The sequence below is a fragment of the Trachinotus anak genome, unplaced genomic scaffold (genome assembly GCF_046630095.1).
Source record: "Trachinotus anak isolate AG129_WGS33_773 ecotype Australia unplaced genomic scaffold, CSIRO_AGI_Tana_v1 ptg000021l, whole genome shotgun sequence".
Classification (NCBI taxonomy): domain Eukaryota; kingdom Metazoa; phylum Chordata; class Actinopteri; order Carangiformes; family Carangidae; genus Trachinotus; species Trachinotus anak.
The window spans coordinates 14,240,075-14,266,497 of NW_027273872.1; the positions used below are offsets into that span (position 1 = coordinate 14,240,075).

The 26,423-nt window shown below is 41.1% G+C and overlaps 4 protein-coding genes across 5 annotated transcripts; 1 reads left to right on the forward strand and 3 right to left on the reverse strand.

Moving 5' to 3' along the window:
- Positions 1-1,670: 1,670 nt before the first annotated feature.
- On the reverse strand, positions 1,671-5,312 carry med19a (mediator complex subunit 19a). Its single transcript, XM_071506629.1, has 6 exons — positions 4,953-5,312; positions 4,399-4,521; positions 3,864-3,997; positions 3,537-3,633; positions 3,356-3,450; positions 1,671-2,097 (listed from the first exon to the last, which is right to left on the reverse strand). The coding sequence occupies exons 1-6, from the start codon at positions 5,170-5,172 to the stop codon at positions 2,032-2,034; spliced, it is 735 nt and encodes a 244-aa protein (XP_071362730.1). The 5' UTR covers positions 5,173-5,312; the 3' UTR covers positions 1,671-2,031.
- Positions 5,313-5,407: 95 nt separating this feature from the next.
- pmf1 (polyamine modulated factor 1) lies at positions 5,408-8,684 on the reverse strand. The gene is made up of 5 exons (XM_071506630.1): positions 8,357-8,684; positions 7,270-7,375; positions 7,088-7,188; positions 6,233-6,428; positions 5,408-5,577 (listed from the first exon to the last, which is right to left on the reverse strand). The coding sequence occupies exons 1-5, from the start codon at positions 8,581-8,583 to the stop codon at positions 5,512-5,514; spliced, it is 696 nt and encodes a 231-aa protein (XP_071362731.1). The 5' UTR covers positions 8,584-8,684; the 3' UTR covers positions 5,408-5,511.
- Positions 8,685-10,051: 1,367 nt separating this feature from the next.
- On the forward strand, positions 10,052-14,392 carry tmx2a (thioredoxin-related transmembrane protein 2a). Its single transcript, XM_071506628.1, has 8 exons — positions 10,052-10,312; positions 10,434-10,494; positions 11,676-11,789; positions 12,419-12,495; positions 12,788-12,894; positions 13,328-13,393; positions 13,494-13,623; positions 13,731-14,392. The coding sequence occupies exons 1-8, from the start codon at positions 10,124-10,126 to the stop codon at positions 13,908-13,910; spliced, it is 924 nt and encodes a 307-aa protein (XP_071362729.1). The 5' UTR covers positions 10,052-10,123; the 3' UTR covers positions 13,911-14,392.
- Positions 14,393-14,400: 8 nt separating this feature from the next.
- Positions 14,401-25,964, reverse strand: LOC139637759 (palmitoyltransferase ZDHHC5-B-like). 2 transcript variants are annotated; one of them, XM_071506622.1, is made up of 12 exons: positions 25,827-25,964; positions 22,839-24,312; positions 22,250-22,371; positions 21,932-22,089; positions 21,224-21,396; positions 21,001-21,103; positions 20,758-20,849; positions 20,324-20,456; positions 19,706-19,814; positions 19,386-19,492; positions 17,205-18,139; positions 14,401-16,636 (listed from the first exon to the last, which is right to left on the reverse strand). In XM_071506622.1, the coding sequence occupies exons 2-12, from the start codon at positions 22,985-22,987 to the stop codon at positions 16,531-16,533; spliced, it is 2,187 nt and encodes a 728-aa protein (XP_071362723.1). In that variant the 5' UTR covers positions 22,988-24,312; positions 25,827-25,964; the 3' UTR covers positions 14,401-16,530. The 2 variants fall into 2 exon arrangements, with proteins under 2 accessions (XP_071362723.1, XP_071362724.1); XM_071506623.1 differs by lacking the exon at positions 25,827-25,964 and adding an exon at positions 25,645-25,804.
- Positions 25,965-26,423: the final 459 nt, after the last annotated feature.

Below are 26,423 nucleotides of genomic sequence, written 5' to 3' on the forward strand. Positions count from 1 at the left end.
CTTGACGCACAGTGTGTGTTTGTTTTGTTAAACACTTTGTACTGCTTTATGCACAGAAATTAACTAGTGTGTGTATAAATATGTATTTAAGTGTCTTTTTATACTCTAGCTGCAGTAGCATTAAAAAGGGAAGCTGTATGTCTCTGTATGTTATTTTGTAGTGTGCTTATCATATGATTTTGTGTCTTCTGCTTTTGCCCTTTTCCTTTTTTTTTGTCGTGTATTGATTTTGCAGCAAATCTTTGTAAATAGAGATGAGGTGTGTCTTTTATATTATCACATATTCTGCTTGCTTTACTATATATGGGTGTGTACAGTACATTACAGTATATGAACCAATGGCTGAGGAGTGAGTGGCTGTGGTTAAACTTGTCTTTTAATGTGATTTTTCTGCTTTGAAGCTGGAAAGTTGCAATAAAAGACAGATCTAGCTGCGGCTCTCTGGCCCCTTGTTTCAGCCAGCTGCACGTCAAAACAGAAAAGTGTACATTTCTTCCAAAGTGACAACAAAATGTATATGTTCTGTACATTGTTTGTTCTGCACACAGCAACACTGTCATGTAGATTTATGAAATCAGGTGTAATGTATAATTTTTAATTTTCATTTCAGTGAGACAGCTTTACGCTTCATGACAGCTTTAGAAAATGTTTCCTTTCTTTTTTTGCTTTCTTTGTTCTGCACATATGTGTTCATTCTCTCTAAGGACGATCAAGAGTCTGTGTTTCGTGTCAACTGTGCCTTTGCTGCCATCTTGGCTTCATTGTAGAAGTGAGTGTGAGATTAAAGCCTCTGCCAAATGTCTTTCTCTGTAAACCAAAGCCATCATGACTGTAAAGCTAGTCAATAGTACAGTATTTTTCCTTAGGAGGGCATACAGAGGCAAAATAACAAATGCCTTATGACAAAGTGCATTAGTCCTGCAGTAAATACCAGCTAGGGCACAATACTTGGTTTTCATTGATTGTTGCAGGAGTCAGCTTGGTGGTCATAGAGCCTACAGTTTGTCTTCTTTAGTATAAAAACTACTAAGTGCATTTCAGTCAGTGTTGGGAAGGTTTTTTCAGTTTGATATGTCATAACTTTCCTCTTCCCACATTACAGTATTTAATATTTTATGCTATTGTACCAGCAGTTCCAACAACTATCTGACCTCTTTGTACCTCCGGAAGTTGCCTTACGAGTCCCTGCTGAAGCTGACAAATACTGCCGAAGTGTATCCAATGTCACTCCGTTGTGCTTATGCCTTTGTAACTGAGATTTACAGTAGGTGCTATCTAGAGTGTGAGTGTATGAAATGTAATCGTTATCCAAAAGTCTCTACAGCATAATTTGTTCTAGCTGTATTTTAATACTGTATCATTTACACTGTCTTGTCTGATCTTCTGTCCTTACCCTCCGAGCTGAGGTGATGGTATGTCTCGCTAAACGTACGCCTTTCTTTCTTGCCTTCAATCAATATATCCAGCTTGTGTATTTAAAAAAGAAATGTGCAAATGTGAACACATTGTCCCAGTGGCATTTTTCCCATCCATTTAAAGAGTAGTCTCACAGCAACAAGGTGCCCCAGTGTTGATTTGTTAGTCACTGTTGCTGCAGTAGTGGATTATATAAATGAAAACAACCCAAAAACTCCACATTCCAAAAAAATGTCTCGAAAGGAGAAACAAAGTATAATAACCAACATTTATTTGATTTTGGCATTATGGTCAAAAGATATCACAACAAAATTAAAGGGGGACATACATAATGCGCCTGCTCAGTCATCCACAAAACCACACAGCTTATCAGCATCAGGTTTCTGCCTTTTACACTGCTCTGTAACATGTCATCACCCACATCCACTGTGTCGCCGCTCCTTTCACTCTCACATTCATCCACCACTTTTATCCTCTGATTCATTCCCTCTCTTATTAAACATGCTCTCAATAATACATTTATCTCAAAACACACACACACACACACACACACTCTTACAAAATGTACAGTCACACAAACATTCAAACACAGGCATGCACACAGTGGGCTCCTGTCTATCTGAGGCTATTGCTGTTGGGTTGTGATCCAGCGAGGCCGGGGTGGTCGGGACTGTGGCGGTTCTGGAGGGAGACAGAGAAATCAGTAAAAGACACAGTTAATAATGTTCATTCCTGGCGTGCAAGTTTATGTTTATGTTGAGAGGAGACGAGGCTTTATAGTTGAGCCTGTGAGTGGGGACAATTAGCAGATGATTGCAGATGCATAAGCAATAGATACTAACTTAGGGGAATAATAGTAACTGTAGTTTCACAAAGATCATACAAGGCTCTCAGAACTCACAGTACATGGATAAAACCTGGATATTTATATTTAACCAACATCTGCAAGAGATTATTTTCGCTAAAGACCATATCTGAATCTGCTTCTCATTAGGGCTGCCACTAACAACCATTTCTCTATTGATTAATCTATCAACTATATTGCCGCTTAGTCAATCAATCTAAATGATTACTTTTCCTTCACAAAATCTAAACAACACACTGGCACAGCCAATCAATGTAAAATAAGACCAGATTCTGGCATGAATAAGTATAATAAATAATAGACTTAGTAATAATCCAATAATAAGTCAGGGCTGTTGCCTACAAGTACATTTTTGAGTTCTCTTACTACATATAGGCCCGAAAATCAACACCAATTAATCAATCAATCAATCCATCCATCCAACAGCATTACAGGCTCAGAGTCCAGATTAAGACAATACATAGAATAAATTACATATTAAAAAAAAAACAAAAAAAAACGTAGTTTAAAAAGAACATAAATCAATGTCCTACAAACAGACAATTGTACCAGTGTCTCCACAGCTGGGGTTGGTAGTGTGTAGCACTAAACCTTAGCAAATAAATGAGATTTCTTAGAATGGTTTTGAAAGTACTGACTCCTGCAGCCACAAACATTTCACTTGCACAACACCATCTAGGTCTCTTAAGTAATATCCTCATGGCATCATCATAAGCTACTCCAAGTCTCTGTAAGCTTGCTTTTCTTTAGTTTAACCAGTGTGAAGTGTGAAGTATAGAGTAGTGTTAAATATGCCCTGAAAAGAGTCATCTTCACTCCATCTGTATACGCACTACACGCACTAAAAGAGAAGATGTGCTTGTGTGGACATCATGAATGAGTTAAAACTGCAAATATTTGAGTATTTGCATAAGATACTAGATATTCTGTAAAACATAAAAATGAATAAAGGTTTAAAGGTTTAAGGGTCTCTAGTGGACTTCCATTTCTGCCCATGGCTGCAGTGGAATCCATTATGACACCTAACTGGCAACTTTGTGAATTACTGAGGTCTTGATAAATGGATTTTCTTACCTTCTTCTTTTTCTTGTCTTTCTTCTTTTTCTTGCGGTCAGGATCGTCGTCCCTCTTTTTCTTCTTCTTCTTGGGATCAGAGTCTGATGGAGTTTCTGTGAAGTCGAAGAGAAGCAGGTCAATGGCCTGAAAACATTTTACATACCTCTGTGTTTGTGTAGAGGTATGGTTCATGTCACACCTTGTGGTAGTGGGTCCTGCGGTCGATGGTGTTTATGCTTGTGTTTGCTCTTCTTCTTTGGAGGCTGTATGTGCATCAGTCTGTACTGTTCTGGGAGCTGGGGGAAAAACAAACACAAAAACATGCATGAGCGTATTCAATTGAACAATCTAATTAAGAAGAGAAAGATACTGGTTTCAAGCAGGCCAGAATATTCTACATAAAGATAAATCGCCATGATGTTGTAACCGGTTTATAGTTTTTGTAATTAGTGTCAGCATGCTGAAAATGTGTGTGACTTTACAGCTTGTGGGTGTACATGTGTTGTGTATGGTGTTAAGTCAGTACCGGTCCTGTGTGTAGCCTGAAGCCTGTGAGCAGAGCGCCGGTCAGTGGGCTGAAGGAATTCCCACATACTGGAGGCTTATCAATCAAAGAGCGCAAAGAGCTGCCATCCTGAGTGCCCGGACAGTCGATCATACCTGCAGCACAGAGGAGAAAAGACAAGTTGGAGCGAGGAAGGAAACTGACAGACATCAAAGTGCAGCAGAAGCGATGACAGGCAAGGTAAGGCAGTGAGCAAAGGCCCAACACTTGACAACAAAGTGACAATGAATTTCGATTAGTGGCCTCCATCCAGGTCATAATTTCATTGCTAGTTTTTGTATTAAAAAAAAGTTATACACCTTTGAGATAACAGCTCCACAATGATGAGAAACACATGGGAATAAACAGCTAGTAAAGATAAGGTGACTTGTAAACTGATGTCCTACACTGAACATAATCACTATCTTAACTCCATTTATCTTTTGTAACGAAGTGTGTGCAGCCCCCGTCATTAACACTTGGCTGTCAGGCCACATGTGCTCCTACATAAACCCACCTGGTAACTCCGGCAGGAAGTTGCTGAGCTTCTCTTTCACCTTCTTCCCACAGAACTTGTTGTAGGCGTGCTCCAGGTTGTAGTGCGTGATGAGGTTGGTGTTGCCCGTCAACTCGTTTCCCACTAAACACACAGGCTCAGGTCAGTGCAGACAATTTCAGCCCTGTCCAAAAGTCGTTGTCGCAGGTACCTGATTTTTACATCTCTGTGATTAGATAGCATTAATGTCGCTAGGTGGCCACTGTTAGTTCAGGGATCCATCTTTGTGATTACAAGTTACATAACATCCAACTTTAAACCACGGACTAGTGTTAAAACCTGAGACACTCAGTAGGGAGCGTTTCTGTGTCTCAGAAGTAAAACAAATACCGACCTGCTTATGAAAACAGGTGAGCTAACGCCGGCAATGAGCTTCGCTAACACTTATCTTGTTGGCTAACGCTGGCTAGCACTGTTTACAAACTGCTTAGCAACATTTAACAGAAGCTCGACTGTTAGATTAACAAACAAACAAAACACAAAGCACACAGCGGTTTTAAAAAGTCCGACAGTACCAGGTAGCTCCCGGAGTAAGTAGAAAGGTTCATTCATGGCTCCAGGCTTCCGCAGGGCAGGCCCTTCATCCCCGAGCTGCGGTGGCATCTGCCCCGACATGGAGACTTGGTTTTGCGGAAGAGGCGGCGGAGGTTTCCCCGGTCCGAAAGCCAGAGACGACGAGCCGGGCGGTCCCTGAGCTTCATTTTGCCCGAACATAGTTGAAAACATTTCCGTCATATCTATCACGAGTAATGCATTTATATGTTAAGAAAAGAGCCGGGTTTCTCCAAGCTGTTGTCTGTATGGTTGTGATTCACCGTGAATCCATCCGCGTATCAACTACTCGACTCTTCACTTCTTTGTGGCATTATTTTCACGGCCCACCTACCGTAATACCAGACATTAACACGCACATTACCATAATGAATGGTGTATGTTGACCCACACGGATATAGTTAGAGACCCCGACACATTTTATTTCCAAGATTTTCAAGTTTATTTTAAGACAAACAGCCGTAGTAAATAAAAAAAAATATGTACAGTTAAGTTAAGTTGATTCGTAGAATAATTTGAAGATCACACATCAAAGACATCTGCAGGGCAGAGAGAAGACGCCAACCTTTCAAATTCTGTGACTGATGCCTAAAATGAGAAAAAAAAAACAAGCAAAACTGTGAACACTCAATGCAAACTACTTTATATTTCTGCTTATGTTATAATGCTCAGATATCTTGTGGCCCTCAGAAATGATTGTCCTTCAAAATTTAAGCAATGTGGTCTAGAGCCCTTAAAGTTGCATTCATAATCAACATATAAAACGTCCTTGTATGGAAACAATAGGATCTTATTTTAAAATATTTTAATAATTTACAGAAAAATCCAAACTAATTTAATAAAGTTTGGGGTCCCTTATCAGATTTCCTGAAAAACCCAATCCTGTTGCTAAAAGGGTTTGTAGTATTGTATTAAATTAAAATGTGCTTTGTCCTAAAAAAAAAAAACAAAAAAAACAAAACAAATGGAACTTTTTTAATTTGACTGATGACTGAAAAGTTCAATTCATATCTAGATGCCTGACACAATCTTAGATGCTTTGATCACTCTGTCACCAATCCCTCGTAAACTAATCTACCCAAGTAGGATGACGCAGATGATGAGAAATCCTGTCACGTTAAACAGCTGGTGCAGTATTCAGCAGAATAAAATTAGAACAGTGTAGTGAATATAATTTTTTGTGAATGCTTTCTTTTCCAGCTGTAATTTCTCTTTTACTGGTCTTCAATCTTTCCCCTCTTACCTTCCACTCATCAACAGCTGCTGAAATCCGGGTTTCAGTCTGAGCAATACTCTCTCTGCCAGCCTGAGCCTTCTGTGCAAGTGCAGCATTCTCAGCTTGGATCTTTTTCAGCTCCAGTCGCATGTAAGCCTCCTGCTTTTGATAGTAGGGCATTAAAAAGCTGCAAAAGTCCTGCTCAGGAACTCCACTGGGCCGCCTAACAGAACAAGCGAGATTATAAAGGGTTAAAATGTTTTGTATTTTAATCACATTGCAAAATGGAAACGTTGCAGTGGTGATTTACAGTGCAACGAAGAAGAGCAATCCGCCTATAAGGAGACACAAGAGTGTAAAATACAGGACATACAAGTGTTCAGACCATAAGATATTCCTTAGTGCTTAACACAACAATGCTTCAGCAAATGATTGGCACTGCCTACAAAGTTGCCCTGTGTATCCATCTTTATGTATGGTGAGTACGTTTTAACTATTCAAATACTTTTTAATTAATCCAACAACAGTTTCCATAACAACACTGCAATTATTCAGTTATTTAAATAGAAAATGGTGGAAAGAATCTCAGCAGGTTAACACTTCAAGATACAAATGCAGGTCAGAGAATTAAGATCTGCCGTGTTTTTTGTAAGAAAATTAACCCACTACCTGCTACTTCCTTCTTGTTACAGTTTATTTGAATGAGTGGTGGTAACTAGGAGTGGATGGATGTCAGAATTCAGATGTTGTCAAAGAGAAAAACATTACAGGAGAAAACTGAGCATATACAGTATAATCAAAATCTTGCCATATAACCAACTGATAATTTCGTAGGTCAGTGCTGTAAGGTGAAGAGTTTTTAATGCTGTAGTGGATACTAACCATGCAGGGTCTGGGTTGTTCTTGGCAGCACGCTCCAGTTTGTCCAGCTCATTCAGTTTGACCTCTAACCGGCCTTCTTCAATCAGTCTGCTGATGTCCTCCTATAATACAAACAATAAGGCAGTATACTCTCCATTTGTTGTCGATTTTCATACATTGTATTGATGTATTGTGCTGCACACCTGTATAGTCCTCTGCAACTCTTCTACGAACTGCTTGTGAATGCTCTCCATCCTCTGAGGGTTCTTCTTGTACAGAGGACGAAAGGTGCTGGCAAATCTGGTAAAACTGTTAGTGACAGCATTGTCAGCCACAAGTGCAGCTTTTAGTACTAGTACTAAAATGATTAGTTGATTAATCTATAAGAGGATTGACAGAAAAATAATTAAGAACATTGGACCTATAAATTGCTTTATAGGAAGCAGGTTGTTTGCGCTGAACAATGTTTTATAAGCAGATCAGGTGTAGAAGTGTAACTAAGTGCATTTGCTCAAGAACTACACTTAAGAACAAATTTGAGGTAATTTACTCCAGTTATCTTCTTTTTTTAATGCCTATATTGTCTTTTTACAGCCTACATTTTTGACAGCTGCAGTTACTAGTTACTTTACATTTTTTTTCTAAAGATTTTTGCATGGTATGATATTATAACTTAAACTACCCAACAGTGTATACGGAAACTAGAGCTGAAATGATTACTTGATAACAGCAAATTAAATGGAAAGTACTTTGCTATTTGTCAAAAGTCATTTCTCATAAAAATGTCAAACATTTCATGGTTCCAGCTTTAAAAGATGAAGATTTACTGCTGCTTTTCCTTTCAATATATATATTTTTTAAATAAATTTAATTTATTTTTCATTATTTTGAGTTTAATATTTTTTTGGTTTGGAAAAAACAAGCACTGTGAGGGTGTCACGTTTTCTTAATTTTTTTACAAAACAATCAATCGATTAATCGAGAGACTAATCAGACGAATAGTCCATAATAGTTTCCATTAGTTGCAGCCCTATACAATATAGTTTAAATATGAGCTCCATCTAAACCAACTACACCAGTAAAATGCTGCTTACACGTTAATATACGAGTAATAATGATCTAGCCAGTGATTTAAATGACAATGTTTCTGCTTTAAATTATTTTCCTTTTAACATTTGAAGTTCAATTTCCTGATTATTCTCATATAACTTCAGTAATATTTTCTTCAAAGTGGGACTTCAACTTGTAATGGAGTATTTTTTTGGCTCCTGAACACGGAGCTCACAGCACCTGGCATGTTGGATGAATTTCTCCAGGCTCTTCTGCATCACTTTGTCGAACAGCTTCAGCCGGTTGTACCGAGCTCCCGTCTCCTCGCTCGGCTGACACACTGACCCCGGGTTTGACCCCTGTGAGGAACCGTCTCCTGTGGCTTCATTAGGCTGCTTCTCAGCGGAGTCTCCACCACATGTGTTATCTGCCGTCTCTTTTTGCGTTGCCGCGTCGCTTTCCTCCATGTTTAGCTTCCTCTGTTTATGTTTAGCAGGACCCGCCAAATCGACTTCTTCTTCTTCTTCTTCTGCTGCTGCTGCTGCTTCTTCTTCTTCTTCGTCGCTGTATTATGGTAGCTGGCCTCTTTGGTGCTGCACTGCTGCCATCATCTGGTGTTAATTAACTCCTACAGATTTTCCCATTAGTCCTGTTAGGAATCTGACCAAACACCTTTTTTCTTTATTATTTCTGGAAACTAAAATAACATGTTTTATGCTTCATAATCTTCACAAAGAGTTGGATGCTTCCAAATGGTCATTCTCTCATTACCCAGAATTTCCATATGAGAATAATTTGAGGGCATAAAACTCAGAGGTATACACACTTTAAAACTTTAAGTAACCACACAGGGACTATAGGAAATGTGACAGTTGGACAAAACTGTTTTTCATATTCTCTTAAGTCTCTTTGTGCTGCATCTCATGTCCAGCCAAAACTTGACTTTGGTGTTTTCTTTTAATGGATTATGAGAAAATCAGCTCCTGGGCACAGACATGTAAAAGGCCCCTCATCCCTCCTGCCCAGGAGCCAGACACCCAGACTGAAAGAGACACTGCAACATTTGTAATTGTCTCTTTCTAGTTTAGATTTAGTAGTTGTGCATTTATGTTTACCCCTTTCTGGTCATTTTACATCCTTTTGTGATTGTTTGCCGTCTATTTTTAGCCATTTTGCTTTTGTTTGTAGTCTTTTACATCTGTGATCATTCTGTGTCTATTTTTTTTCAGAAATTGCATTTCTTTGTGGTCTTCTGTGTCTTTTTGCGGTCATGTTACATCGCATTGTAGTTATTTTGTGTCCCTATGGTGATGATTTGTTTTGCATCGCTTTTAGCTAATTTTATGTGACTTTGTGGCCTTTGTACATCTATTATGGTTATCTTGCATCTATATTTTTATCATTTGCAACTCTTTGTGGTCTCTTTGGTATCACTTTGTCGTTTGTATTTCATTTTTACAACTCTTTGTAGTTGGTTTGTTTCTTTCAGGGACATTTTAGAGGTGCAGCCCAGGCAGACCCTGATCCTTTGGGCTCCTGTTCCTGTGCCCAGTAGGTCTTTCCAGTAACCCACCCTCAGTTGTTCTCTCCCTTTCCCAGCAGGCCTGTAGCAGACAGTTTGATTTAATTTCCATATTTAAATGACCTCCCAAATTCATCTAGACTAGAAGCTGTTGTTGAGGCTTTGGCTGCTCCTGTACATAATCTTAGAGCCCAGTCCTGGATCACATCTAACACAGTTTTTGACGTAAAATATACTCACATAATATAACCTTGATATATATATCTCAGCTCATTTGTAATTTTTACTCAGTATTTTTTAACAAAGATACTCTCAGTTATCTCTGTTTTGATTTTTTTTTTAAATTGTGGCAAGTCTACGGCAAGAGACCGAGTCCACAAACCACGAAATCGTTTGTCTTTGGCGCAGGCGCAGTTCAACTCAGTAGCTCCTCCAGCTGTCATTTCTCCTCTCACCCCGCGGTGCCGACTGTCTGCTGTGCCAACATGGGTCTGATCACAGGACTCTGTACTTTCTTGTACCACTTCCCTCAGATCTACAAATGGCTGCTGAAGCCGTACTACATCACCTCGGTCCTCATGACCGTCGCCTTCCTGGTGGTGCGGAAGGCTCCCGGTCTGTGCGAGCACCTGGCGACCCAGCGGGAGGACGGCAACTCCTGCGACTTTGACTGGGTGAGCAGGCCGGGGACAGCGCTGCTGCTAAATATGGTGGGCTTGCTGCAGGGGGTTACTCACTTACTGCTAAGTTGTTTCATGTTTTTTTTTTTTTTGTTTTGTTTTTTTTGTTTTACAGAGAGAGCTGGAGATTCTCATGTTTCTCAGTGCAATAGTGATGATGAAGAACAGGAGAGCCAGTGAGTAAACCCGCCCCCACCCCCACCGACCCCCCAGGGCCTCAAAAACCTCACAATTACAGTGTGGACAAATTCATAAAAAATTGCATCACTGAAGTAGAATATCTGATATGACTGGGTCCTCTACCCTCCATCTTTTGGCCCTGTACCAAAATCTGGTTTTAAGACCTTAATTGTTTTAGTTTATACTGTGTTCATTTATTGTAAAGTGGTGTTGTTTCAAACTGCTTGAATTCTTTCTGTTTGTCAAGGAACTAAGACTCCGAACTTATTGTCACCGTTATTATTCCACCATCAGAGAACTTTAAACCTGCAACCAACAGTTATTTTCATCATATGCCTGACAATTGTTTTATTCAATAATCAGTTGATTGTTCAATGTACAAATGTCAGAAAATAGTTAGAAGTGGCCATTGTTTTTCCCTGAAGCCCAAGTAAACATATTCAGACAGATTTTTATTGTCTGGCCCACAATCAAAAATGCAGAGGTGTTGAGTTTATGATAAAAAAAAGACAAGGAAAACCAAATATTTATACATGAGAAACCAGTACCTGTGATTTTTTTCTTGTAATTTTCTGCTTAAAAACGATTTAACAATTATCAATTATCATTTTTGTCAACCAGCTAATCTAATTTGTAAAATAGTCAGTGGGGGTCAATAGGGCCCCAACAGCAAATTTTTGACCTGGAGCCTTGGGGGAGGTTAATGCCCTTACCCCACCTCCCGACACACACACAAACACACACACACACACACACTTATTTATGTGTAAACCAACGTAATGCTGTAACATGGCAAGTGTTTGTTTACACCATAAACAGCCTCATCATTAAAGTGGCCTGTGCACCACTGTTCAGTTTATTCCAGCGTCTGCACAGAAAGAAAACTCCCCCACCTCTCTGCTCCAAATCATATACAACAGCTCTGGGTATTTGTGTCCTATAATGTGTAACTGTTCAACTTTAGCCAAATAGGTATTTGTGGCCTTATGTGTAACTGTTTCAAATCATTGAGTCACACCCAGGAAGCGCTGTAATAAAAACTTTGTTGTGTAAACATTGCAGATGCAGTGTAATCTGACCTTCCTCTGACCTTGTAGCAACAGGCTGCAGGTTATTCACCTGCTTCTTTCATTGTTCCTCCTTCCCTCTTCTTCTTCTTCTCCTCTCCTTTCCTCAGTCACACTGGAGCAGCACATAGGCAACTTATTCCTGTTCAGTAAAGTGGCCAACGTCATCCTCTTCTTCAGGCTGGACATTCGGCTCGGCATCCTTTACCTCGCATTGTGTGTCGGTCAGTGGCCTTATCACCTTTATTACAAATACTGCCCCACTCTCAACCCAATTAGATTTTCATGGGCCGGGATATGTATGGACTGTAGTGTTCCTCATAAGCAGCTCATCACCTTCATTGCGCATTTAAGATTTGTCTTTGATTGTGATATATGTGACATATTCATAATATGAGATTTGCTGTGTGAAATAGCACATCTGCTCTATTACCCCTGAATCTTATCATTTTATTTCTTATAAGGTTAGTTGAAGTGGCCAAATTTCACAATAAAACACTGTGGGGAACCCTCAGATGCTGTACAAGTATTGACTTGTATCTGTAGATTTGCAGACAGTTTCTATGGTAGATATTCATAGAATAAACCAAAATTTGGGGAAATTGATTAAAGTGAATAGTGTTTTAAAGTGTTTTATTACTGATGTTTTGACAAAACACTTCATGAAACCATCACTACTAGAGCTCTCATTCCAGGTCAAACCGTGCTTTTAGGGGTTTAGTGTATATTGATAAACCTAAGATGAGATCCTCATAGCTTCAGAAAATGTAAAACTTACCTTTAGCCATTATTTTTGTCCACTGGAAACCTCTTTAACCTCACATCAGTCTGTCTGTCTGTGCTTTGTCTCCAGCATTCGTCATGACCTGTAAGCCACCTCTCTACATGGGCCCAGAGTACATCAAGTACTTCAGTGACAAGACCATAGATGTGAGTCTCACACTACAGACTATGAAGAACTGCAGTTGTTTAAATGCTTTTAAATCTTGTATGATGTAAGAAGATATTGTTGTTGCTTCTATAATTTGTCACAAAATAGTTGGAAATTGTTTAATCATTCACAAAATCTTAATCGTTTTTTTATTGTAATTGTAATTGGATGTCAGACATTTGAAATTAGAAATATTAAAATGTTACATACCCCAGTGCTGGAGGTGAGGAGGTGTGAGAGCTACACTGGGGTAATCTGTTCTAATCTAATTTTGTGTTATTGAGTCATTAGGAGGAGCTGCAGAGGGACAGTCGCGTCACTTGGATTGTTGAATTCTACGCCAACTGGTCCTCTGACTGCCAGTCGTTTGCTCCCGTCTTTGCTGACCTTTCTCTCAAGTGAGAAACCACCTCACTTCTACTCTCTCTTATGTAACAGATTCTCTGCTCTGTAAATAATCTGCTTCTCAGTAATCAGGATACTGAGGTTTACTATGTTTCACTCAGGGTTTCTCATCTGTGGTCACTGAAGTTTATTGGTCACTGTTATTGAAACAGATGATTGTGTGAACTCCCTTTCATGAGCCATACTGTGCTTCTGTCAGAGTTTAATCAAAATAAGATGACAAATATGTTGCTTGTCAGGTGCATTTAATGTTACCGTCTGTAATCACATTCACATTGTTGGATTAAACTGCTACGTTTCAGTTCTGCAGGTGAAACTAAGTTAAATGTTTTCTAAAAAATAAACCACATATTGGATGTTTGCCTAAAACTGCAAGTATGACTTGAGGCCTAAATGTCTCGTGCATGGCTCCCCTATCTGCTGCAGGTACAACTGTGCTGGACTCAGGTTCGGGAAGGTGGACATCGGACGCTATGGAGAGGTTTCAGAGAGGTGAGAAGCAGCAGTTTTAAACAGTATTGTTTATAATTTCTACACATTCCATATTCTCTGAGCACAGATATCGACTGCCTCATGGCTTCTTTCTGAACAGGTACAGGGTTAGTACTTCCCCTCTGGCCAAGCAGCTGCCCTCACTGCTGCTTTTTCAAGGAGGGCGGGAAATTATGAGACGTCCAATGGTGGACACTAAAGGGAGAGCGGTATCCTGGACCTTCAATGAGGTGCGTCTTTTCTGTTTGTAACAAACACATGGAGGAGCAGCAGCAGCAGGTGCTGCTTGCTCACTGCTCGCCACAGTCGTTCTAATATGAAGCCCATTCATCCCTAGGAGAACATCATCCGAGAGTTTAACCTCAACGAGCTCTTCCAGAAAGCCAAGAAGCTGAACAAAGGTCGCAGTTCGAAGGGAGAAGAGCACGACAGCTCTCAGCCAGGTGAGGGCAGCGACGAGCTCCACGCCGACGCACACGCCTCAGATCAGCCCACTGAGAGCAAGAAAGACCAGTGAAGTGAGGAGGATGACTCAGAGAGGGGCTGCATGAAGTCTTGCCTTTTTTTCCCCCATTGCCATGCCTTACATTTTTGCTAAAGTCCAAAATATTATGGACTGGTGAGAAGGAAATAGGTTCAACCACTACTAGATGTCATCTCTACGTTAAGTCTTTTCTGTGGCAAATAAATATCCAAAGAAGCTGGACCACATTTCCCTAGTCTGACTGGGTATGATGCACTGTGTTTGATTGCAGCCATGCAAAAGATCAAGCAATGATTTGAGGACATTTTATTACAAACCTTAAGTTATTTGAGAAACAAATGCCTTTTTCGTAATGATTGGTTTTTTTTGGCTACTTTCAGCAACATGCCATCACTCCGTGTAGACTTTTGCTGTCTGTATTTTGCAACTGATGTTTACTGATGTTTCATATTTCAGAACCAAAGTAAAAGAGAGGTAAAACTGAAATAAAAATGACTATGCACAGTTAAGATTCATCACGCGATCAGTTTTTTCATCAGTTTGACCTTTTTATTCTGATAAGACATCTTTTTAAAAATTCTTGATAAGGCCATTTTGGAAATGTCTTTAATGTACTCATTACAGATATTTGTGAAACTCGTTCCATTCATCACAGCCCACAATAGCGATATTTTATCTCACATAGAAGTATACTTACTATACTCACATGGTGTCAAATTGTTCAATGGCCACCATCCTTGGCCAGAGAAGGAAGAAAAGTAACACAGGTTCTCTTTATCTCTTTTCGATGGCTGCTTGTGCCATTAGTGATGCTTCTTTTCTTGATACCACCCACACATGAACCAGGTAGGCATTTGACAATATTCTCACAAGTATGCACGCCAGTGAAGCATTCAGCACGACAAACAAAAATCACATGCACACTGAAGACATAGCCTGGGAGAGTTGAAAACTCGTAACACAGCCGTTTGGGTTGAATGATGGTACTTGTGTGCTTCAAGCGTGTACTTCCCCCCCCCCCCCCCCCCACCCCAAAGATGTGCTGCTTTTAGCCAGCTGTGACATTCTGCTGCAAACACCGGTGTGGGTCTTAACAGAAAAAATAAAATTAAAAACATCCTTTGCTTTAATGCCCAATCCTGAAAGACAAACTCATGTACACCTCCCTTCCTGTAATTTTTCCTTTCTCGACATGGCTGAAAAAAATGACCTGTACCTTTACAGAATTATTCTTAAAAATGAGCAAATCAATCAAGTGTAAAAAATAAAAACAAATAGTAATAAAAAATGTGCTTGCTTCACTAAGAATGGTCTCAAGGCAAAAAAAACCAAATAACACAGTCTCCAAACAGTCGCAAACCAGTCCTCCCTTAGAAATCTTCTCAGTGGCATATTGCATTTACAGTTTCATTTATAAACTTGTTTTCAGACAAAATATTCATACCTACTCTCTCAAAAAAGAGCAAACTGGTAGAGACTGGTTTGAAAATGTGTCCAGAACTACAAAGTTGTCTTGTCTAGTGAAATAAATAAGCCCTTCCCTCGCTGCCCCTATTTGGCTGGCCATCCGTTAAAGGTACAAGGTTATGCTAGCATCGTGACTGACAGACAAAATGTTACAGAAAAGATGAAAAAAAAAAAAAACCCCACCAAAAAGACATACAATGATCTTAAAGCTACAAACAGATTTTGCATAATGTTTCTAGCATAAACATTACAAGCGTACATTCCACAAAGATGCTTGTGTTGCGATCGTGATTCAAAATTTCTTTGTGGCTTTCAAATATTAAGCTCAATGATTTGCCACCCCAGCTGTCCACCAAAGGATCATCATTCTCTTTGGACGATGAAAACTCCAGCAAGAGCTTGTGAGTGGCTGATGCAGCCATCAAATATAAACAGGCAACTGATTTGAAAATCGCTTTCATGAATAATTACACACAGTACATCTGCCACCCTCATCAATAGTCATTTTCAATACCTGACAATTTGACCCAATAACAATCTGTAAGATTTTATACATGTATATAAAACAATATTTAAAAAAAGATTTATAAAACTAAAATGATACTGTGTTTATAGGTTGGACTCTTTTCTCCAAGACTCATCAATAAGCAGGCTGTGTGGTCCGTTCAGACAGTGGAAAAGAAGACGTTTCTATTGGTCAGCACAGTCCTAAATCCTCCCTCTTTAATTTTACATCCACTGGATAAAGGCCATCCTTTCCTTAAGTGTCGGACACTGCTGTCAGTACTCTGTACTGTGCTAATGTACCAAAGTAAAACAGCAAATCATTGAGAAAGCTATGCGTGTTCTATAGACATATCTGTACCCAGTCGTGATGATACAGTCACATCAGTCTATGGCTCACAAAGTGACTAAATGGACACGAATTGATCCTGTGAAAAATGAACCAGTGGCCCCAGTTCCTCTTTGTTCAAATCTGAAAGGCTGGCAGAGAAGACTGGCCAGTGGCATTACAAAGATAACAAAGTGAGTACCAGACAGGATTGCTCCTCTAGTCCAGCGGAAAACCGTCATTTTTCAGGAGCCTGCAGTCGAGGATAATATCCAGCTCAATGAAGAGACTAGTGGAAGTAGTCCAGTGTCTTTTCCCCTCTCCTTGTGATAGACCATGAAGGACGTCTGTCACTCAAACCGATATCTCATAAGTGGTCCCCCCGACGCCTGTCACCTTCTTCACCCCGCCCCCTGGTTTGGATGTGGTGTGATTGGCCAAGACTGGGCGAGAGGTGGATCTGATTGGGCAGCCATCAGGAAGGGGAGGGGAGGAGTTTGGGGGGGGTGGGGGTGGGGGGTGGGGGTGGGGGTGGGGGGGGGGGGGGGGGGGGGCAAATCAGAGATGAGGACAGAGAGAGAAGGGATGTGGAGGTGAGTGGTTCGACTTCAAAAATAACAACAAACAAGCACAAAGAGTAAAATGTTTTTCTATCAGTGATCACGTAAGGCATTTGGTAACTATAGTGAGTGAGTAACAACAGGAAGAGGACAGAGAAGGCTACAGGGGAAAATAGCAGCGTGGTTAGGCATGCTTTCACAGAGCTAAACACATACTGGCATGCTTACAACACTAATCCACACATACCAACACCTGAACCAATAAAACTTCCATACACAGATCCAACTGTTAAAGACTAGACAAGCAAAGACAGACTGTAAACCGTGGAGGAGGAAAAGGAAGACTCACACAGATCAGAGAGGAAGAGGAGGGCTGACACAAACCAGGCAGGAAGAAGAGGAGGATTAGGAGGAAAAGGAGGAGGAAGAGCAGCAGGCTGACGGATCTGGAGACGGATCACTACTCACTGTGGAGCCTGTTGCCCTCCTCCGGCTCCTCCCCCTCCCAGCACAGTGCCTCCTCCTGCAGGTCGAGGCTTGTGCTGAGGTCCTGCCTCCCCAGTGTAAGAGTGGGACTTGCCAAGGGACAGGCCACGAGGTGGTGGGGAGACAGGGGGCTCTAGTGAGCGTGCCCCAGGGGATGAGGATGAGGAGGAAAGGTTACGAGGGCCTCGGAAAGAGGAGTCCTGGTTATGATGGAGCAGGTACTGGGTCTCAGGAGGTCCAGCAGAAGAGGGAGGGGGTGGGCTGACGGCACGCAGGTAGGCCCTGTGAGGGGAGGAGAAAGTGGCAGAGCCCTGGAGCAGCTGCCCCTCCCTCTGCTGGGCGATCTGAGCTGAGAGGAAGGGCGACATGTAGCCCTGCAGTGGGGTACTGGATGACACCATCTCAGGCCGGCCCGTTATAGTTGCCGAGGGAAACGGAGCATGATGCTTCTGAGGCGATAGCTCGTGGGCGGCTGACTCAAACTCTGGGCTCTCGGATGGTGTCAGCAGACTGTCGTACGACAGGCTGCCATTCCGAGGCGTCTGATTGGCCAGACTTTTGTAGCTGGTGTCTGTGGTGCCTTCTGATTGGAGTGTGGCCAGCGGATTATGTGCTGTGTGCGCTGAGCGCAGGCTGGAGGAGCGTGAGCCACCAGCAGACAGAACAAGAGAGGATGGGTAGGAGGTGTAGGAGCGCCCAGTCAGGGAGTAACCCGACATGCCCCCTGACACCCCACCAGCAGTCCCGCCAGGGCCTCCGGGGCCCTCACCCCTCTCCCCTCCCCCTCTGCGCACCCCTACACCTCCCCCCACCACTGTGGCCCCATCCAGGCTGCTCGGCTCTGAGCGATAGCTAGGCTGACGGCTGGACTGGAGGATGGAGGGAGATGGAGAGTCAAGACTCTCACCACGAATCATCTGAAGAGAGGAGAGAGAAAGAGAAACAGAGGGAGAGGGGGGGAGAGGGTAAGGAAAAGTGTGATGAAGGTGAGAGTGAAGAAGAGGGGGAGAAAGATGAACATTACCATGTTATCGCTAGATAACATAGCACAAAAACATTTCTGTTAACACTTCAATTTTATTCTCGGTAGTTGGCACTTATAAGCAGTATAAACAAATAAGAAAAAGGTTTATAACACATTACAGTGTAGTTTTAAGCAGTTATAAGGAGATTTTAAGTGTTTATTAATGTGTTATTTGTCACCAATTTTACATTATTCCAAATATGTTTTTTAATATTGCCATTCATTATCTGTTTATAGCCTCCACTATGGGAGCCCATAGGAGGAGCTATACTTGTAAACAAATGTATTAATAAACACTTATATCTGCTAACAACTACATTATAGTACGTTAATTTTATCGTATTGTATCTTATTACATTTTTATGGTTATTAATTTAAAAATATTTATATTGATTGTTTGTATACTGCTTATAAATGCTAAATAGGGAGACTTAAAATAAAGTGTTGCCCAGTTTTCTATAAATTCTGCCAGAAAAAAAAGAAAGAGTGGTAGGGACAAATTGGATGCTTGACCGGTGATCTACTCCATCATCACACTACTGGATTGGAAACATCGACTGGCTTCAACAAGCACTGACACTGCATGTCAAAGACTGTGTGTACCAACACATAAATGGAAATACAAATACATACAGTACATGGACTACACATTCCAGTCAATGCAGTCTCAGGGGAAAGGATAGATTCACTCAAACACACAGAGACAGCCAAAGGGATACACACACAGATGACACTAGCTGAGACTTACTGATCGACCGATGGCCACTGAATGATCAATTTAAAGTGAAAACAAACAAGAGGGGCATGGTATTAACCACAAAGGAAATTAGAAGGGGGAGGGCATAAAAGCCACCAGACCATCTGTTACAGTAATCTGTAGCATATTGTATTGTCTACAGGATATGAAGGATATGTACATCCATTTGTAAAAGCTTATAATAATCAACAAGGTTGTGTGTATTCAATAATATATTTAAATTCATATGTGTCATTGTTTCCAATCGGGCAAAGACATGCGCTTAACTTCACTTTCCGCTGATTGTTCCTTTAATATGATTAATAAGCAGTACCTATATAATGTTATGTTATAGTTTATACCTAATCCCTTGAAGTCTGTGCAAGTGTAAATTTGCATGTACCTTGTTGGGGTGTGTGAGGGCAGTGTGGTTCCTTCCTGGGCTGTTGTAGGCTGGTCGGTACTTGTACATTGATGGCGTAGGTGGAGCTTCAGTCAACAAACTGCTCTCTGAGTGGCAAGAAACCAGTAGTGACATATGAACAAGGTGTGTTTGTGATGAGAAAACAAACACTCATCTGTTTACATAAGAGGTGAAACACTTCAAGTACCAGGGCTGCATTTGATGGCCAACACTCAGATGATGACATGTCAGGAAATATATCTGCAACTACACAGGTTCCCTTGTTGTTCACTATGTATTTGTATTAGTGTATGTCTCACCCTCTGTGTCAGCACGGGGCAGGCCAGGGTAACGCAGCTCTGGCTTTGGAGGAGGTGGAGGCTCTGCATCAGCTGACTGGCTCTCCATCTGATCTAGGCTGCTCTTTGACTGGAAAAAACACAAAGTAATGAAAGTAAAGAAAAAAGTAATGAAAAGATATTCAAATCAATCAAAGGCATGAACTGATTTGAATAATTATAATCATTCTACTGTTTACTTTGCAGTTGCTGTAATAGACAATACTTGTTGCCCTAATATCTTTCTAGGGTTATAAAATCCTATTTCACAAACAGTTTAGTGTTTTGGCATCGTTAATACTCATTAATCTATTTAACATATTTTCTGTCTCAACATCCACTTATGCTGCTGCTAACACTGGGTCTTAATTATACATATAAAGGTAGGGTTCTCTGTATTATATACTCATAGTTAATACTCATAGTTCATCTGTTAACCACAGAAATTCATGCATTGAAATTCATTTGAAAAACCACAATATCTGTCATTAAACATGCATAGCAATCATTTCTGAAAAAAATACATAAGAGTTCTTTCATTCAAACTTCCACATGTAGATTGCTTGTTTTTTTTTGGGTCAGTGTTGAAGTACCACTCACCCTGGTGCTGTGTCGATCATTCTGGATGCCATTGTCCAGGACCTTGGCTTCTAGCTGGGCCTCAGTGAGAGGTGGTCTAAGAAAAGGTGGCTGTACTTCCACAGATTGAGGGCTTCGCCACCGGCCCATGTATCTGTGAGAGGAACATACTCACACAATTAAATCCCAATTAAAATGATACAAGCATTAAACAACAGTATGTTGCTCTAGTGACAAACATAATCTAGCACCAGAAGCCACTCAGGCTGAGTGCTTGTGCTCATTTATTCCATGAACTGAACAGACAAGTGAGAACAATAAAAGAGAAGGGTGGAAATGTGGAAGGGGAGAGAGAGCAGTGGAAAGAAAGAGGCAGTGGAAAAGGGATAATTGTGGAGCAGAGTGTTAAGGGACGGGAGTAAACAGATGAGTGACGATGAGAGAGGAAGGCTGACCTGGGCGCCTGGGAGCTGCAGAGCACATGTGAAATATTCCTCAAGCAGCCATTGGTGAAAGGGTTAACGCCACCCCGAAACTTTCCTGTCACCTACAGCGACAGGGAGGGGGAGATTAAAACGATCCAGTTCACACTGACAGCAACAATAATGATTAAATACAGAAGAGAAATATCTGTCTGAACTGTCTGAATGAGGTCGATGATGCTGGATGCGATACGCTCAACCAGCTCCTGTAGGTACCTGTTCATTTGTGGTCCTGCCGCGGGCCACCAGCACTATGTGGAACCCAGTCAGGCCAGCGACTGGGACAAAAAAGAGACCAGCCACACACATTACAGCCATACTGGGAGGAGAGGGTCAAGGAGATTACAACAAATCCGGAAAAAAAAATTGAATATGGGAAAAGAATGTTCCTTAAAGAGTTGTGCATTTTTATGACTGCAGCGTGCCAAGTGAAGGATACGTAACAGCAGCATGTGGCGTGTGCAGCTGCTGGCGGTGGTGCAGGACATAAACCAAGCCAAACCCAAATACGTCCATGATGTGGGTGGTAAGTGAAAGCAGGAAGAGGAAGAAATAGCGATAATTCCTCCGACCAATGCAGTTATTCACCCAAGGACAGTGGTGGTCAAAATCCTGAGAGCACGGGGTCAAAAGACAAGACAATGCAAGTACCAGTAAATATATGACAGAATATATGGCAGAGAGCAAAATAATGATAAGATGTGCACACATTTTCTACCTCCCACACTCACACATGGAAAACTAAGAATAGGACTGATTTAGGCTGAACAGTCAAGTCACACAGGAGTTTATAAAAGCTCACTGCGAAATTAGGACTTGCTATTAAAACTAAGACTCGTTATGCGCACAGGTATGTGAAATGCAAACTCATGTAAGCAGTGTTTGCAGACTTAGCACTGCTGAGACTTAGATACATTAATTGCCATATTATTATTTTAATAAATACAAAGCCAAACAAGTGAAAACATAGGAACAGTAAAAACAAGACAAACTGAAGGGGAACATTTTAAAAAATCCAAAAATGAGCCCAGATCATCACCCAGTTTCACTGTATACCATTCACTCATTCACAATAAATTACTACAGTACAGAAAGCCCCTCATGCTAGTCGTGTATGGTGTGTGTGTGTGTGTGTGTGTGTGTGTACCTCCACACAGTTGTCGCAGACTGAGCAGTGCGAGCAGCGTGGTGGGCGGTAGAAGCGACAGGTTGAGCACCATTTCATGCGCACCTGGATGCCTTTGATCTCCACTGTCTTATAGAGTGGAGCGCGGAAATCATCCTCTTTATCCTCATCCTCCTCCGCTACAGACAAAAGACACATCATAATACATGATAATCTCCCTGCATTGTATTAACTCAGTAAATTATTCCATTTTCTAGTGCATTATGCTCACTATTTTGCCTATATTAATGATTTAGTCTGAATAGAGTACACTAAAAAACACGCTCCATGTGTCTTTACCTCTGGGGAAGACTCCAGGGTCCATGAAAGTGGCCATGCAGAAGTTGGCGAGGGTGAAGAGGAAGATCACGGCATTATAGATAGGAATGACAGAGGAGAAATACTCTGACAACCATGGGCACCTGGAAGTGGGAAAAAAGATGGAAACAAAATAACGATTTGTTGTATTATTGCCTACTAGTCCTGCAAAGCCTGACATATTTATTTATCTCTTCAAGACGGAAACAGCAGTAAGTAGAGAACACACAAGGATGCTCAAATCCCAAAAAATTCTAAAATTCTGTTTTCACTTTGTCATTGTGGGATATTGGGTGTTTTTTTTTTTTTTTTTGTATTACACTGCGACATAAAATGGGAAAAACGTACTGAATGCATTGTAAATAAAGGTTAAACAAACAACAAAAAACAGGACACCTTAAGATGAAACACAATTACACAGGGACATTTACACCTGCCTTTAGCAAACACATATATAAAAACATAGGTTAGTGACATTACTGTGTGTAAATACGCTGAGCCTTTAGCACCATGTTTGCGTTCATGTCAGTGTGTTTGCGTGTATGAGAGAGATGGACCCGGAGACACTTACGTGAAGCAGAAGAACAAGGTTGTGGATCCAACAAGGAAAGTAGTGGCTGCAGACACTGGGACATATCGGCTGGGTCGAAATGGGCGGGGAGGAGCAGAAGCGGGGCCACCTACTCCTCCCCCAACCCCCCCACTACTGAAACCCGGCATCAGAGACAGAGAGAGAGGGGAGGAAGACAGAGAGGTAGATATCTACTGTCTACCTACTGTAAAGGGGTGTGTTACAGGTCAAAATGGCAAATATGGTGTTTGTTTGGGAGGAGGGGCCATGACGATAGACTGAAAAAAACCGACACTATGCAAAGCAGCAACTCAATAAAAACATGAGGGATACTCTATGTCCACACACAAAATGTCTCCCAGCACTAATATAATCACTCAGAAACGTAGATTTTTTTTTTTATATGGCGATATACAGCTATTCTTGCATGTGTGCAGTTTGATGTAAATATTTAATTTGTGTGCATAATCTTTATAGTAGCATATAAAAGCAAAACTATACAAGAAAAATGTGATACAAAAATATGTGTAGGTAATTAATTCATAAATATTTTTGTATGGCTTTAATGTAACTGTATTTGGTGCAACAATATAAATAAACGTTATCTTAAGCTGCTCCCTGGCACCAGTGCAACCCTAAAACTGTGCATGTACCCAAAAGCACTCGCATATGTGACTACATTTGGAGAAATTCTCTCCACTCCTGAAACTCAGTGTTTACATCAATCCTCGACACTGTGCTTGAGTTCAGATTATGCCTCTCAGAGAAAATGAATAAGAAAAGAAAAGACCAGAAAATAAAGAGGTAGTGAGTGAATAGCCAGCAGGCTGAGAGCAAAAGCACATGTAGGAGAGCAGGCAGAGGACTGAGCGTAGCAGCTGCTGATGACTTCTGTGATTGTCCCGAAAGGGCTTATTGAGGCACTGGGTGGGTTGAAGAGACTGAGGGCGGCGGCAGGGAGAGTTCCAGCGTTTCAAACTAAGTCAGCAGGGGAAAACAACTAAACAAACAAATTCACTTTTAAATCAGTTGAGGAAAGTGGCTCAACATCAAACAAAAGTCCAGCTGGAATTTATCTTTAAAAAGCTGCTAAAAACAAACAAAAAAATTCGGATGATGTCTAGCCTTGCCTCTACAAGAAAAATAACTCAAATAGCCGAGCAGAGTCCCCTGGATCTTTTGGGGCCCCTGCCTTCAAGTCTTTGTTTCAATATGGGGACAAAATCAACTCATTCCAAAAAGAAGCCCCGTGTATGTCACCGAGGTGTCACTGCACTTGGCCGGGGCTGCATGTAGAGACCTCTCCCACCTCCAGATTCTCTGCAGATAGACCTCCTTTCCCATATTGCATCTCTTAAACAAATCCATGTGCAGCAGTGATGTTATGTAGTCTGATGCATTTTAGTCCTCCTTTTCTCTTTGTCCACCTGTCTTCTTTCACCCACTAGCTCTGTGGGTAAGCTGTCGGATGTCCCTGTTAAAAAAACAATACACAACTTGTCAGTAGTGAGCAAAACATAGGTAGACAAAGGCAAACGTTCCATATAATTACAGCAGAAATTTGTATTTTATAATGGATGTAGACTAAATGACAGCTATTCTTATATTCTCTATTTCTGCTTCTTAACTGTAGGGATGTGCCACTTTCCTTTACCTATGTTACAGTATATCAAAAATCTTGGTTGGACAACAAAGGTAACTTGAAAATGTCACTTTGGGCTTTAGGAAATTGTGATGGGCATTTCAGCTTTCACTATTTTCTGATATTACTTTGCAGATTAAAATGACAATATAAATAATTGTGGCTCTACATAAAATGACAGAATGGAGAGCACAAGAATATACAACAATACAAAAATATCTACGTTTCATTTTGGAGCCTTAAACTTCACTATCAAAAGTTACTTTCCTTGTTAGGTTACAGGGGCAGAGCTATCCAGGAGACGCAGAGGTTTCACTCTGATTTCACAACAATCAGACTGACTAACCAACCTCTTACTGTCCTAAAAAGCTTGCGCTATTCTGTGGGAGTGTAGATTTCTCACCATTACTCATAAACAAAGTTGTTCGACAGCCCGCTGTTGTTACACAGACAGCTGTCACCTCAATGCCCCCAGGTGGTCAAATGAAACACCTCCCAATACTGGAAATTCAAAACACCTCAGAGACAACGATCTGTTGCACCCACACATCACGCTCATTTCCCCAGTCCCCGAGTGAGAAACTCGTCCGTGCAGTGCGTGAAAACACTGAAAACGGACCCGGAGTAATCTGATAGTTTGGACACACCCCTCTTTTCAGCAATCATCGGTGCTAACAAATTCTGAGCTGTGGACAAGCCAGAGTGTCAGTGCGCCTGTTGTTAATCATCTCATCTGCCCCACAACAAATCCCCCTCGACTATAATGGATGTTAATCCTAAAATCTCCGTGTCGAGTCCTGCCTGTCATGTCACCGCAACAATCTGCAGCTTGCAAACCACATTGTTAAGTGGCCGGTCGAGTAAATGTAATCATTTTCGGAGGAGTAGTGACACAGTGCCTGTTTTCTAGCTGGTGTCTCGTTTATATCTGTTACATCTGACTAACTATCACTTCATCTTTGAGCCATGGGTTGAAACAAACCAGGCGTAAAACAACAGGCCAGGGCAGAGCTAGGATTCAGTCAAGACAACACTTCCAGAATATGAACCTCTTTCCACATTCCACTTCTTTAAAAGTAGCTAACCGGCCCCACTATGTTTAACTTCAAACGAGACATAATGAGAGATTTAACCGCCCTCACTTAATAATCACTTAGCTCTTACCTAGCCTCGAAAGTTTTTTTGCGACACCGTTCAGCCCTTTACCACAGCTAAAAGAGTTAGCTACCGTTACCTGGCTAGCATGGAAGGCTTTACAGTCGCTTACTGGAATAGCTTTTACTGACAGTACAGCTGTGGCTACTTTCAGCTAAAGAGTCACCATAAAAAGCAGATAAAACCAGCACCTAAAGCCGAACATGCGAGCTGTCTTGCCTGTAGGGTGTGGGTCGTTCAGGTCCTCCTTGAGTTAGCCGCTAGCAACGTAGTTAGCTCGCTGGCTAGGCCGACATCGGAATCCCGGAACTAGTCCATCGTCTCTCAGGTGGGACGAACAGCCAATCAGAGAGTGAGGGGGCGTGTCCTGAAGAACCAGCTCAAACACCGTAGATGGTGATTGGCTGTGGGGAAAAATATCTACTGTGACCAGAGACTGTGTATAAACTGTATAAATAATATGTACTCATAATATTCCGTATAGAAACTTTCTATACAAACTTGTGTAAAGAATATACACTTTATATACAGAATATACACTGTGTAAACTTATAGAATATAGACTCTATGTACAGGATATACAGTTTATAAACTGTATATACACAATGTAAAGTGTATACATTTACATTTATACACAGTCTATGGTTGTAACCCACTTTAGTTTTTACTATCACATAAAGTTAAAGGACTACATCTTAAAATAATACACAATATATATAATCCTTGCAGTGAATTAGAAACTAGATTTAACGAAAGCTGTCAGATAAATACAGCAGGATAAGAGTACA

Coding starts and splice junctions, on each gene's coding strand:
- tmx2a (XM_071506628.1), top strand. CDS start 10,124: ATGGGTCTGATCACAGGACTCTGTACTTTCTTGTACCACTTCCCTCAG. Junction 12,895..13,327: donor TTTGCTGACCTTTCTCTCAA/GTGAGAAACCAC, acceptor TATCTGCTGCAG/GTACAACTGTGCTGGACTCA. Junction 13,394..13,493: donor TATGGAGAGGTTTCAGAGAG/GTGAGAAGCAGC, acceptor CTTTCTGAACAG/GTACAGGGTTAGTACTTCCC.
- med19a (XM_071506629.1), bottom strand. CDS start 5,172: ATGACGGAAATGTTTTCAACTATGTTCGGGCAAAATGAAGCTCAGGGA. Junction 4,522..4,952: donor CTTACTCCGGGAGCTACCTG/GTACTGTCGGAC, acceptor CTGTGTGTTTAG/TGGGAAACGAGTTGACGGGC. Junction 3,634..3,863: donor TCAGGCTACACACAGGACCG/GTACTGACTTAA, acceptor TTTTTCCCCCAG/CTCCCAGAACAGTACAGACT.
- LOC139637759 (XM_071506622.1), bottom strand. CDS start 22,987: ATGCCGGGTTTCAGTAGTGGGGGGGTTGGGGGAGGAGTAGGTGGCCCC. Junction 20,850..21,000: donor GCAGGACCACAAATGAACAG/GTACCTACAGGA, acceptor CTGTCGCTGTAG/GTGACAGGAAAGTTTCGGGG. Junction 16,637..17,204: donor GGAGGGCAACAGGCTCCACA/GTGAGTAGTGAT, acceptor CTGCCCAATCAG/ATCCACCTCTCGCCCAGTCT.
- pmf1 (XM_071506630.1), bottom strand. CDS start 8,583: ATGGAGGAAAGCGACGCGGCAACGCAAAAAGAGACGGCAGATAACACA. Junction 7,376..8,356: donor AAATTCATCCAACATGCCAG/GTGCTGTGAGCT, acceptor TGTCACTAACAG/TTTTACCAGATTTGCCAGCA. Junction 5,578..6,232: donor CAGCTGTTGATGAGTGGAAG/GTAAGAGGGGAA, acceptor TTCTCATTTTAG/GCATCAGTCACAGAATTTGA.